This window comes from Scardinius erythrophthalmus, assembly GCF_964197995.2.
Source record: "Scardinius erythrophthalmus genome assembly, chromosome: 3".
Taxonomy (NCBI): Eukaryota; Metazoa; Chordata; class Actinopteri; order Cypriniformes; family Leuciscidae; genus Scardinius; species Scardinius erythrophthalmus.
The window spans coordinates 80,001-93,588 of NC_138223.1; the positions used below are offsets into that span (position 1 = coordinate 80,001).

Consider the following 13,588-nt stretch of genomic DNA (forward strand, 5'->3'; position numbering starts at 1 on the left):
AGGATCATGTGACACTGATGTGACATGTTACCTTATATATGAGATTATACATATAATACTAATTTTTTTTTATACATATTTTTTGTTTATACATACATTCATACACATATAATTTTAAAATGTTTCATTCTTGGTTTAATAATATTCAACTGTAGCCTGTATTTATAAATGGTGTTTTTCCTTCTCACTTTATTACAAGGAGGAATGTGCTGAGGCCCTGTCCTGGAAGAAAGCAACAGTGGTCCTTCATAACTTCCACAGTAGAGCATCCCATCCCTGCACTTACACGTGGAGGGAGAGTAGGCACCAACTCCACCCAAGAGGCCGTAGCTGTGCGAGAGTCTGCCGCTGGTGAAGTGCCCTGGCAACCCAACCCAGACGGCTGATGTGCTCACCTGTCGTCTTTGCATCCCATCGACATAAAACAAAGGCTCTTTTAAGAGCCACTCACTTATTTTAAACTGCAAAATCTGAATTAAAACAAGAATAATGAACTCAGCTCTTTTAGAATATAACATTTATTCAAAACATTAAACCTGAAACTAAGAAACTAAGGAACTCGATTTTAACTTCACTCCTTTTCCAGGTGACAGTCAGGGACGTTTCTGAGACGTGGTGCCAGACTCAACAGACAAAGCTCCTCCTCATCTGCAGACTGAGAACATTCATCAGCCGGTTCTCGAATTCATCATTCTGCCCCTTCCTTCTGCTGTTCCTCGTCGATCCCTGTGGTGCTGGCGCAGCCCGTGGGTGCTGGGTGCTGGGTGCTGGGTGCTGGCGCAGCCCGTGGGTGCTGGGTGCTGGCGCAGCCCGTGGGTGCTGGGTGCTGCAGGGACATGTGATGCAGGAGGGGCCGAGGTAGATGGACGGAGTCTCAGAAGACTCAGCTAGACAGGGTGCTGGGAGATACACCAGTCAGGCAAAGGGTCAAGGGTCAAGGTTAGGGCGCCCGGTGCTGATGACTGAGCAGCCAGGGGTGATGCGGTAACCTGGCAGCTGGTCAATCTCTCTGCTAGGGATGGGGTCATATTAGATGAAGTGGCCCTCTCTTTCACATGAGGCTCCAAAAAACTCATTATGGAGAAATACCTCCATGTGGTCTTCTGTTCACCACTCTTCTTCTCCCTCATAGCCTTTCTCTCCTTTATATACACCTGTCCCTGAGGTTTTTCCATCTCTTTTTACACTCATCCTCTAATTTGAGAAAGGATTTTATCTTTTTTAATATCACATTTGAAAACTATACCTCTACTCCACGTAATCTAACAGCTGTAGAGTTCATTCATGGGGGACACATATTAAAAAAACTGCTTACACACATTGCCTACCTACAAGTTACCTGACTGTTAAAACACAACTATTTTTAATGTAAATCCGTCTGTCTATGAGACGATCGTTCATACCATACGATGTCTTAATATAATTTACTTTACAGTTCAGGAGGAAAAAAGGCTTTTAACACACACTGCCCGTGCATACGTTCTATGTATAACAGTTATGATACCGTATAGACAGATCACCAGGTGATCGCCCACATTGCATATCTACAACAAGCTACCTGATTTACACACCTGACATGCCAACTCCACGACACAGCTTTCCTGACGATGTCCCTATACGACCTCAAACTTGTATCGTACAGGAAAGTCCGACACACACAGCACTAGCCGTTCATCCATTTTGATTTCCGTGCTTGTTTGGATCCCCCGACTCTATTGGCCGCGCTGGTAATCGCCACAGAGCGCAGCGGCAAAAGCTGAACTATCTTGAACTTTGACCGCGGCGTGTGCGTGAGCACGCCAATGATGCGCACCGCTGCGCTATGGTCGACGCAGCAACAAAACGTCCTTGCGCGGCGCATACGGCGTCCTGTGTGAAAGGCCCATCACACATTTCATCTGTACCTCTTTTAACATGATTGGCCACTATTATTTTACTGCTTATTAAAGCACACTCACTGAAACAGTAAAAGTAAAGATTACAGATTTGCCAGATTTCTACATCTACTTTATTACTGTCAGAATGCTTTGTAAATTTTAAAACAGCACAAACTGTTTCCCTTTTTTTCAGAAGACAACGATTTTACACGGTGGGGTGACTGTTAAACCGCGGCGACACCGGCGACTACCATCTGTAGTTAGGGGGCCCCCTAGTGGCGGCGGGGCCCTAAGCAGCCGCTTAGTTTGTGTGTGTGTGTGTGTGTGTGTGTGTGTGTGTGTGTACCTCAGCAAGGTCTCGGATCTCGTTCTCCGCGAGCGACAGCACCGTGAGGTGTGTGTGTGTGTGTACCTCAGCGAGGTCTCGGATCTCGTTCTCCGCGAGCGACAGCACCGTGAGGTGTGTGTGTGTGTGTACCTCAGCGAGGTCTCGGATCTCGTTCTCCGCGAGCGACAGCACCGTGAGGTGTGTGTGTGTGTGTACCTCAGCGAGGTCTCGGATCTCGTTCTCCGCGAGCGACAGCACCGTGAGGTGTGTGTGTGTGTGTGTGTGTGTGTGTGTGTGTGTGTGTGTGTGTGTGTACCTCAGCGAGGTCTCGGATCTCGTTCTCCGCGAGCGACAGCACCGTGAGGTGTGTGTGTGTGTGTACCTCAGCGAGGTCTCGGATCTCGTTCTCCGCGAGCGACAGCACCGTGAGGTGTGTGTGTGTGTGTACCTCAGCGAGGTCTCGGATCTCGTTCTCCGCGAGCGACAGCACCGTGAGGTGTGTGTGTGTGTGTACCTCAGCGAGGTCTCGGATCTCGTTCTCCGCGAGCGACAGCACCGTGAGGTGTGTGTGTGTGTGTGTGTGTGTGTGTGTGTACCTCAGCGAGGTCTCGGATCTCGTTCTCCGCGAGCGACAGCACCGTGAGGTTCGAGGGAAGGTGAGCAGGAACGCAGCGTAAAGTCGTGATGATGTTTCCATGCAGAAGAAGAGTCTGAAACACACAGCTCTCAAACATCAGTCTCAGCAGAACACACACACACACACACACACACACACACACGCTACTGTACACAAACACACACACTACTGTACACACTACTGTACACACACACACACACACACACGGCTCGTACCTTCAGCGCTGAGAGCTGGGTGAGGTCTCCGATGTGAGAGATGTTGTTGTCTGACAGATCCAGATGTTGAAGAGAAGCACAGCTGTGAAGCTGCTCGATGACCTGCACACACACACACGCACACACACACACATACACACACACAGATTCTGATTCTGACGAGGACAGGGAGATTCAGACTCATTTTCAGTCACTTACATGCTCGTCTGAAAACGAACTAGCTGACCTTGATGTTGTTCCCGGCGAGGTTGAGCCACTGGAGCCGCGGCAGCTCCCTCAGGCCCTCGATGTAGCCGATGCTGTTGTGCGGGAGGCTGAGGACGCGCAGGTGACTGAGCTTCGAGACGCCCATCATGCGCACCAGCCGGTTGGAGGCCACAGACAGCTGTGAACACACGAACACACACACACACACACACACAGGAGGTCAAACACACACACACACACACACACACACACACACACACACACACACACACACACACACACACACACACACAGGAGGTCAAACACACACACACACACAGGAGGTCAAACACACACACACACACACACACACACACACACACACACCTGACCCACAGGAGGTCCAGTGTAACCCACACACACCTGCTGCAGGAGCTCGCTGTGCTCCAGGTGCTCCAGCTTGATGATGTGGTTCTGGTCCAGAATAAGAGTGTGACACTCTCCACTGAACATCTTCGGATCCAGTTTGTGGAGGTTCTGATTAGAAAGGTCTAATAAACCAGGACCTTAACAATAACAGAACAAAACAATGAAGCTCCATCTGTTCTAACAACACAGTTTCAATGTAAAGTAATAATTGTAATTAACATAAGATGTGTGGATGAAATCCTGTCAGTGTAAAACAGCAGATTTCAGATTTCTGCACATTATGACAAAACCTGGTCAGACGTCAAGTTCATCACGAGCGCCACACGCTGCATGTTAAACATGTACCGCATGTACAGTGGAAGTACAATATAATATCCATCTAATCAACAGTGCCGATTAATCTTTTTTAATTTCGCATACCTTGGTAATTAGCCATTTGCTCCCGCGGACCGCGGATCTCCTCGTCACTCGCCGCCATACTTCCCGCTTGAGTCAGCCAGGCAACCGATACTCTATTTGATTGGATAAACGAATCTGGAAATAATAATAATTTTAAGTATTTTTATAGGGTAGCTGGTTGTATTTGTATTCCAAATAAATGTTTACTTTGAAAAAATTGTTTACATTTGTGAAATAAGCTCCTTTATAAACCGCTTACCCACAATTCCTTTTCCTCTTCCCTATCTGAAACGCCGCCATGAAGTGAGTACAGTCTGTGTTAATCCTTTAACATCTTAAAGGTTATCGTGTAAAATCGCATATAAAATGATTCATAAGTTAATAGTAAATATGATTAATCTGTAATAACTCTTATTTCTGATTTGCAGGGTCGAGCTGTGCAGTTTTAGTGGATATAAAATCTATCCCGGTCATGGCCGGCGCTACGCCAGGATCGATGGAAAGGTAAAAGCACAAACTACGAGAATTTGGTTTTATTCAGTGTTGATCGATGAGTGATTTTAGCATTCTGTGATGTGAACATGTGTGCATGTAAGTACGGCAGTCTGCAGTTTGTTTATTCAGACTAACACTGGCCGGTTAGCTAGCTTCAGAGCTAATGATCGGGTAGTAACTGTGAACACTGTGTGTGTGTGTGTGTGTGTGTGTGTGTGAGAGAGAGAGAAAGCTGTTTTTTACAGGCTTCAGGACTAAATGTTTCCTAATGCTGTGGGAATATCGTCTGCTATCAGTAGTTTTGGTCTGTGAACTCAGTACTGTGTGACGTCAGTATTAGTGATGTCATGCTCCTGTGAAACTCTTTCCCGCAGGTTTTCCAGTTCCTGAATGCTAAATGCGAGTCTGCGTTCCTGTCCAAGAGGAACCCCAGACAGATCAACTGGACCGTTCTGTACCGGCGCAAACACAAGAAGGGCCAGTCTGTGAGTGTGACCCCTCCAGCTCTCCGTAGAGCCACAGAACCCAGTGTCGCGTTTAGCTGTGTAACTGGACCCAGGGCTGGGTATCCTTAGAAACTTTGATTCTGATAACATGACTTAGATACAGGTGTCTGAACGATCCTTTAGTAGATGCTAGTTTTATGAGCACAAATGTAATTAAAAATAATTATTTCAAACCTTATTTTAATTTGAATCCATCTTTGGTGAAGAATAAAGGCGGCGTGGGAGTGTTTAGATAGTATTTTGTGTGCTGGGTCATATCGCTATACTCCATACAACTATACAATTAGCAGAAAGAGAAAGCTGAACATCATCAGAAGAGCGCACACACAGAATGATTAGATGGAGATGAGTGTGTATCAGCGTGCGGCGAGGAGCATTCCTCTGTTTATGATCATACTAACCCTAACCCTATAATAATAACAGCGAGACACTTCCAAGCCACAGCCGGCCCATATCCGGGAGTGGGTCTGTGCCGGTGTCACATTTTCATGCTGCGATTAATTGAGTGATCTTTTATCACGGGGTACGGTATTATCACGATACTTTAATTGCACATGAGAAACAGATGGGTTGGGGGGGATGTAAAAAATTAAAATAAAACTTGCATCACAAGGTGTAATTGTGATTGTCAAAACATTTGGTAACTAAACTGAATTTTATTAAGTTTAGTGACAACATGTTACAATGACTGCAGGCTAGTGTTTGTATTGCTTAACACAAATGTAACAATTTCAAATCAATACTTGGGATTTGATTTAAATCTTGATTCAATATTGACTAATTTTGGATAAATATTAGGAAGGCTACAGTAGATAGCCCACATATTAGTTTCTTCTCATGAAAAAAAGATCTCACATAATGCTGTAAACATATAGAGCCCTATCAGCTGGTATTAATATAATGTGGTTTTCATTATTATAACAATTATGTAATGACACAAGTAAGAAATATAATAAATATGTAAAAGAGAGCAGTGCACATATTCATCAGAACACTCTTTATCTATTAGTTTTAGTCATCTAACCCTAACCCATGCTGCTGGTCATTAAATGGTTTAAATGTAACGTTCTGTGACACAATTGTTCTCCTGTTTCCTATCAGAGTACCCTGCTCTGTCTTGTTTGACGCTCTCCGTGTCCTCTCTGCTCCGCGATGTGTGGCGTGAGCGTGTGAAGAGTCTCGCGGTGAATGCGTCGAGTTGGCAGCTCTGCTTTTAGAAGCGGGATGGATCCGGAGAGATCGGCGGCGGCGTTCCTCCTTCCACCGCTGCTTCTCCACTAGACTAGAAGTGCGCTCCGGCCGCATGCTTACACACGTGGCGATTGTTTACATCAGAGTGCGCACGTGTTTCGCGCAGCATATACGCAGTGTTTAAGCAGTTGATGGAAAATAAGCTATAATGCCCGTTCTTAAAATCTAAATTCGGATCTATTATATTTCACGGTATTTTGAAGTGCCCGCGATAACAATATTGTGCATATTCATTACCGCGATTTATCGCATTACCGAATACCGGCACATGTCTATCCGGGAGATACGTCAGTAAACCCTCAGGCTTCGCTGATCCCGTGCCAATGCGCCACACCATATCCAGATGTGGGGGGGTGATTTCTAAATCACACGAGGTCCCCAGATTATACTAACCCAGTGTGAATAGGGCTTTAGTTTATTAAGTTGTGTATAATAACACGGCCTTATGACTTTTTTTTTTTTTTTTTTTGTGTACTCAATTTTCTGGTAATCAAATGAAGGCATAAAACATTCATTTATCTTTTATTCAAATGAAAGTTAAAGAGCCCTTTAAGCCCACAGCAGGCTTACTGTTAAAATTATAACATTGAGAAAAATTTGTTTTAATGTATTAGTATCAAATATATCCTAATCTACGTTCTGAAGATGAACGAATGTCTTACGGGGTTAGGACGACATGAGGGAGAGTGATTACTGACAGAATCTTCATTTTTGGGTGAACTAACCCTTTAATGTTATAAAGCGACGAGAATACTTTTGTGCGCAAAAAAAACTAAAATAACGACTTAATTAAACGATCTCTTCTCCATGTCGTTCTCCTACGCTGTTGGCTTAGGCAGGTTTATTTATACAGCACACCTCACACACTATCAGCAGGGTCTGGCTCTCGTCACACACCCAGATTCCTGACTCGATTTAATAGAAAACGTAGTGTTGTTTTTCATTTGACCCACCTCAGGTTTGTCAGCGTCGGCCAATAGTGAGCCTACGTTCTGGAAATGAAGCTTGAATGTTCACATGTTCGTGTTTGTGTGTGTGTGTGTGTGTGTGTGTGTGTGTGTGTGCCCCATCAGGAAGAGGTGTCTGTTCACGTGTGTGTGTGTTTGCCCCGACAGGAGGTGTCTAATGTTCACGTGTGTGTGTTTGCCCCGACAGGAAGAGGTGTCTAAGAAGCGCACGCGGCGCGCGGTGAAGTTCCAGCGGGCGATCACCGGTGCGTCTCTGGCTGAGATCCTGGCCAAGAGGAACCAGAAGCCTGAAGTGCGTAAAGCTCAGCGAGAGCAAGCGATCAGGTGACGACCCTCACGCTTCACACACACTCATGATCTAGGATTGAACTAAACTGGTCTGACTGCAGTTCAGCACAGTCATTGCTCTTACTGTATGTTGACCGGTCAAAACTAATGTTCAAATAAATGTTGTAGTCCAGAAGAGCTTGAGGTGTGTTGGGATTAGGGATGTGACCGGTTAATCGCTATGACAACGCATTTTGCTTTCGACTTGGTGGCAATTCGGGGACGCCAGTTGCTTGAATGATGGGATTTGGTGGTGGAGGGGCGAGCCCATGCAATATTCTGAGAATGTCTGTACTATGTTATGATTGCACTGTACAATTGAATACAATCGTTGCTGAGTCTGTGGTCTGAACGCTTTACCTCAGAGCGTCCGCTAACTGAATGAATTGAGAATATCTCCTGTAAATCCGACAACATCAGCCGGTTTCATCCACGCAGCTGATTTCTGTGAATGAGTGTAAAGCTAAATGTATATTGCAGCACAGGGTGAAATCATTTACGATGATTAGAGACAAATATAATGTAAATTTAATATAAAACGATGTAAATGGCGCTCTGTGTGGCGGCAGGATTATGAACACGGTCCTGAGCCGTAGCTGGGCGCCGCGGACAGGGCCGAACGGCGCCGCCGGTGTGTGTACACTCGTACAGAATAGTGTGTTCGAATCTTAAAGACGTGGCGCTGCTCGTCCGGTGCAGATCCGACATGTTTAGCAGTCAGAAACGCGCGCCAGCGCTTCAGTGAGTGTGGGTGCAGCCTGTGGTTTGTTCTTCGTATGCAGATAAAAGGATTTAAAAAGATGAAAGCGATGCGAGGGCGATGATGCAGCCGGTGTAACGGCTGAGCCTTTGTTGCAATTAAATGCTTCAAATTTACCCTGAAGATGATTTAAATATGATTTGTTGCAAGTTGGTTTTGTGGTGACGGACTCGGACATCGCTTCATTGTGTGGCTCTGCATGAGCCTGTTAGTGACTGCTAGTGTTTCAGACTCTAGACTTTAGATCTCGAAGCTTTAGGGCTCAATCCAGATCAACTGCTCGGATCTGGTTCTCTGGGTATCACTGCTGATTCACATTACCAGTATTAGAGTCCAGTGTGAACAGATAGTCCTGAACTGGCTCGCACACAGGCATGTGGAAGTGAACAGAGGACAGTAAGTGTGTGTATAGTCTATAAGCTGAGCTCTTTCTCACACGGCTGTGACTGAGAGCTAAGCTGAGTGTTCCTCGTCTCACTGTGATCTCGATCTGATGTCTCGTCTCACTGTGATCTCGATCTAGTGTCTCGTCTCACTGTGATCTCGATCTGTCGTCTCATCTCACTGTGATCTCGATCTGTCGTCTCATCTCACTGTGATCTCGATCTGTCGTCTCGTCTCACTGTGATCTCGATCTGATGTCTCGTCTCACTGTGATCTCGATCTGTCGTCTCGTCTCACTGTGATCTCGATCTGATGTCTCGTCTCACTGTGATCTCGATCTGTCGTCTCGTCTCACTGTGATCTCGATCTGTCGTCTCGTCTCACTGTGATCTCGATCTGATGTCTCGTCTCACTGTGATCTCGATCTGATGTCTCGTCTCACTGTGATCTCGATCTGTCGTCTCGTCTCACTGTGATCTCGATCTGTCGTCTCGTCTCACTGTGATCTCGATCTGATGTCTCGTCTCACTGTGATCTCGATCTGTCGTCTCGTCTCACTGTGATCTCGATCTGTCGTCTCGTCTCACTGTGATCTCGATCTGATGTCTCGTCTCACTGTGATCTCGATCTAGTGTCTCGTCTCACTGTGATCTCGATCTAGTGTCTCGTCTCACTGTGATCTCGATCTGATGTCTCGTCTCACTGTGATCTCGATCTAGTGTCTCGTCTCACTGTGATCTCGATCTGATGTCTCGTCTCACTGTGATCTCGATCTAGTGTCTCGTCTCACTGTGATCTCGATCTGTCGTCTCATCTCACTGTGATCTCGATCTGTCGTCTCATCTCACTGTGATCTCGATCTGTCGTCTCGTCTCACTGTGATCTCGATCTGATGTCTCGTCTCACTGTGATCTCGATCTAGTGTCTCGTCTCACTGTGATCTCGATCTAGTGTCTCGTCTCACTGTGATCTCGATCTGATGTTTCAGGGCGGCTAAAGAGGCCAAGAAGGCGAAGCAAGCGACGAAGAAGCCGTCGGCTCAGAGCACCAAGGTGAGATCTTCATCCTCCATTCTTCAGCTAGAGACCCCTGGTCATGTGATCATGTTTTGCCCCTTGAGGCGTTGCAGTGTGACTGATTCTGTCGCGTCTGTGTCGTGAGGTGGCATAGAGCAGAAGGGCTGTGTCTACACCTAGCGCTCTCTGAGTGGGTGCTCAGTGTCATTTACAGTCCTACACTTAATTACCATCTACAGTGACGACTGAGTCCTCTGCTTGTAGTGTGTGACGTGTTGTCTTGTGTTCAGGCCCCGGCCAAGAACGCGCCGAAGCAGAAGATCGCCAAGCCCATGAAGGTCAACGCTCCTCGCGTCGGTGGCAAGCGCTAAACTCGTGCTTCACTGTTTGTGTGTGTGTTAATAAAGGTTTCGCCATCAACTTGAGTCTCCTTGGATTGATTTCAGTGATACTGACATAAACTCCACATAATGCTACTGATAGTTTGTTGGTTTTAAAAATTAAAACTGATGCTCATTTTTGCTGCAAGTTTGTTTCTTTAATTATATTTTGCAGAGCGTGTCATATTAGTAACATGTTTCAGTCTTAGACTTACAGTGTGTGTGTGTGTGTGTGTTCTTGTACAGCTCAAGGACATCAAGCATTAAATGTGAGGTTGGTTTTTGATAAACACATCTTGAGTTGTAACTCTTCCATCAGTCTTGCCCAGTCTGGTCAGTGCGCCTGGTCGAACCCGTTCTGCAAACACCAGTGGGACGCGTTCGAGCAGCTGACGCCATGTTGGGTTAGTGGTTTGAGAATCAGATGAGGAGGGTAATGTAAATGGGTGAATTCAGTCTGGAGTTCTGCTAGTTTCCCGCACTGCTGAATGCTAATAGGCTTGTGGCCTGTCGATACCCAGGTAAGTGTGAGATTAGTCTGAGCAACCTTTTTATTTTAGGCTCTAGAAGGTGGGTTGGTGTTCATCGCCATGGTAACCGGAGCAGGATTATTCTGGGTTAGAGGTCGCAAACCAAACTGGACCAATCAGCTGTGAGTGAACTGAAGCCACGCCCCCTGTAGCGCTTACTCCAAATTAAATCAGTGTACAATAAACTTTAGAGACAAAATTGCTCATCTTTTGCTGCTAATTTATTATATATTACTTTTAATTCATGTTATAATCATAGACTATTGACAATATGAAACTTTGCTTTTAAATTAATATAAGACATGTATTCATATGATGCTTTTAAACGGGTATTCATTTGAGCTCTTTGTGACTCTATATTAGGCCTATTTTTTTATTATATTTTTTATGCACATGAAAAATTGCTTAAAACGGTAGATAAGAAAATTTAATGAATTTTTAACCCTAACCCAATATAATATCTACATTGGCTTACAGCTGTAATGAAAACTTTAATCAACTAAACTATAAAATATTTCCACAATTTTTTTCTGATTTCAACAAATAGTAAAAATAATGAATGTACGTTGCTGTGTTAAGGGATATAGCTTATGATAGTCAGTTTGTGAAGACTTCGGATGACGCCAACACTGAATCAACACCAATGCTAGACTTTCTGAATGTCATAATCATTTGTTAACAAACAAGTATTCATTAATTCAATGAGCTCATTGTTTCTCCATTAAATTACTACATTGTTTAAATTAATACATTTTAGCTATATGTACATTTCTAAAATACATGACTAAGACAGTTCCCTCTGACAACTGATCACTGTAACTGAAGTGTACTTTCTGTAAAGCTGCTTTGAAACGATGTGTGTTCTGAAAAGTGCTATACAAATAAACATGAGTTGAATTCAATTGAATGTCTTTGCCATTCAATAATTTATGAACCGAAATGTCATATATATATATACACACTCTAAAAACACTGTTAAAAACAACCCAAGGGCTGGGTAAATCTAGATCATAACACGTAAGGGTTAATTTAACCCAGCATAATGGGTTGATTTAACACATTTTAAATTTAAAATTATTATTATTATTTTTTACTTCATCCATGAATGTCTAAATCCTCTAAACTTTTAAGCAATACTCGATACAACTACTGGCTTGCATGATAAGTCCTTAATTTTCAGTCATATTTTACATTATATGATTACATTACATTATCATGGACTTACGTGGACTTTTCTAATGAATTGAATGTTTTTTATAATCGGTTTAATACCCATGATTTTAGTGAGGAGATGTCTGTTTTTAAAAATGTGGACTTAAATCCTGAGAATATTATTGTGCCCATTGATAAATTCATGGTCTTGAAACTCTTTCGTGGTGTAAAAGAAAGGAAGAGTCCAGGTCCTGATGGGATCGGGGGTCGTGTTCTAAAGCAGGGGTTCTCAAACTATCTGGAGATAGGGACCCCTCAAAGGGCAGAAAAAATTCCAAGGACCCCCTCATAACCGCAACACAAATGTAATAGCTAAATGTAATAGCTAAATAGCTAAAGAGAAAGATGGGATAGGGGCAGGGGCTTTTCTAGGTTTTAAAAACATCAGGGGCTGAGCCTGAAACATTAGGGGCTGGGGCTGGGTTACAAAATAACATGATTCGATACAGATAATAATGTATATTGTAGGTCTATAGGGACAGCCACACCAGCCCACATTAGCCCACAGACACCCGCATTGAAATGTGAGGTAGTTAGGGGGGTTCGGGGGCATGCTCCCCCGAGAAAATTTGGATTTCTCAGACCTACATGTGCATTTTAAGGTGTTTGAAGGCCCCCAAAAACTGGATAACAATAGCTTTAAAAGCATGTCAGTGGGCAGTAGCATAAATTATCAAGCAGATAACAGATTCTTAAACATGAGAATGAGGATAAATGTTGAAATGAATGGTCCACACTGCAAAATGGAAATTGAGAATGTTTCTTCTTATTGTTGACAATACACAATCACATATTCCAAACAGGAATGGCCTTAAATGAGAAATCTTTTAAGGATTATTTTGCATATAGATGTTACATTTCAATCAAACACCAGTGCAATCTTTTGTTTGTTTATTTTATAAATATATATCTATACTTATATTTTGCTTATAGTTTCTGTAATTAGCAAAGAACATCTGTGTTAAATAGGAATACATTGTAATAATGTTAATCAAGCTGACTAAATCACGACTGTGCAGCAGTTCACACTCACAATAAAAATACAATATAATTGAAAACAAAGACAAGCTTATTACAAAGGAAATAATATTACAGATCTAGACAAATTGGGTTGCTTATAGTTAAAAGAATGTCAAGAACGATCATTTAGGCTAGATGTATTTTTCACATTTTTGGTCACAAAATAATTTTTTTATGACACGAGTCAGTTTTGATGACTTTGCAATATTGATAAAATGTTAGAATATGAATAATGAAAAAGTACGCAGTTTTAATCTCCCTTTTGGTTATTTCAATACTTAATTGACGACAGAACACGACGTACATGCTCGTAGTTTCTTTTGCGTGATACAGGGCGCGCTGCATTTGCGCGTGATATTGAAGAGTGCGCGCTGCGAGCACACGGCTGATACGACAGGAAAGTTTTACTGACATATAGCAGCAAAGCAGCAGCAAAGCCAAAGCACAATGAAATAAGGCGACTTATGATTTCGGGGGTTTACATAGGCTATTGTCCAGTTTCATTTTTGTCAGTCAACTTTTCAAAAAACATTCAGGGCTACACTCAAAACATTCGGGGCTGAAGCCCCGGCAAAATCGTTAACGCATGTGCTGAGGGGGTGCTAGATCATTGACAGGGGGGGGGGGGGGGGGGGCTGCGCAATTATATATATAATAAATTAGCTAAA

At 43.6% G+C, this 13,588-nt stretch overlaps 2 protein-coding genes across 2 annotated transcripts in view; one reads left to right on the forward strand and one right to left on the reverse strand.

The window, feature by feature from the left end:
* The window catches only part of cep97 (centrosomal protein 97), a 24,171-nt gene extending 20,007 nt beyond the window's left edge, over positions 1-4,164 (reverse strand). Inside the window, exons 1-5 of the mRNA XM_081360607.1 lie at positions 4,093-4,164; positions 3,667-3,809; positions 3,284-3,442; positions 3,058-3,159; positions 2,802-2,915 (exon numbers count right to left, since the gene is read on the reverse strand). Coding sequence (XP_081216733.1) covers positions 2,802-2,915; positions 3,058-3,159; positions 3,284-3,442; positions 3,667-3,809; positions 4,093-4,150 — 576 coding nt within the window. The 5' untranslated portion in view covers positions 4,151-4,164. The remainder of the gene's footprint in view (positions 1-2,801; positions 2,916-3,057; positions 3,160-3,283; positions 3,443-3,666; positions 3,810-4,092) is intronic.
* On the forward strand, positions 3,761-10,198 carry rpl24 (ribosomal protein L24). The gene is made up of 6 exons (XM_081360608.1): positions 3,761-4,374; positions 4,500-4,575; positions 4,941-5,051; positions 7,479-7,615; positions 9,751-9,814; positions 10,069-10,198. Exons 1-6 carry the CDS (start codon positions 4,370-4,372, stop codon positions 10,147-10,149), a joined length of 474 nt encoding a protein of 157 aa, XP_081216734.1. The 5' UTR covers positions 3,761-4,369; the 3' UTR covers positions 10,150-10,198.
* The last annotated feature ends 3,390 nt before the right edge of the window (positions 10,199-13,588 follow it).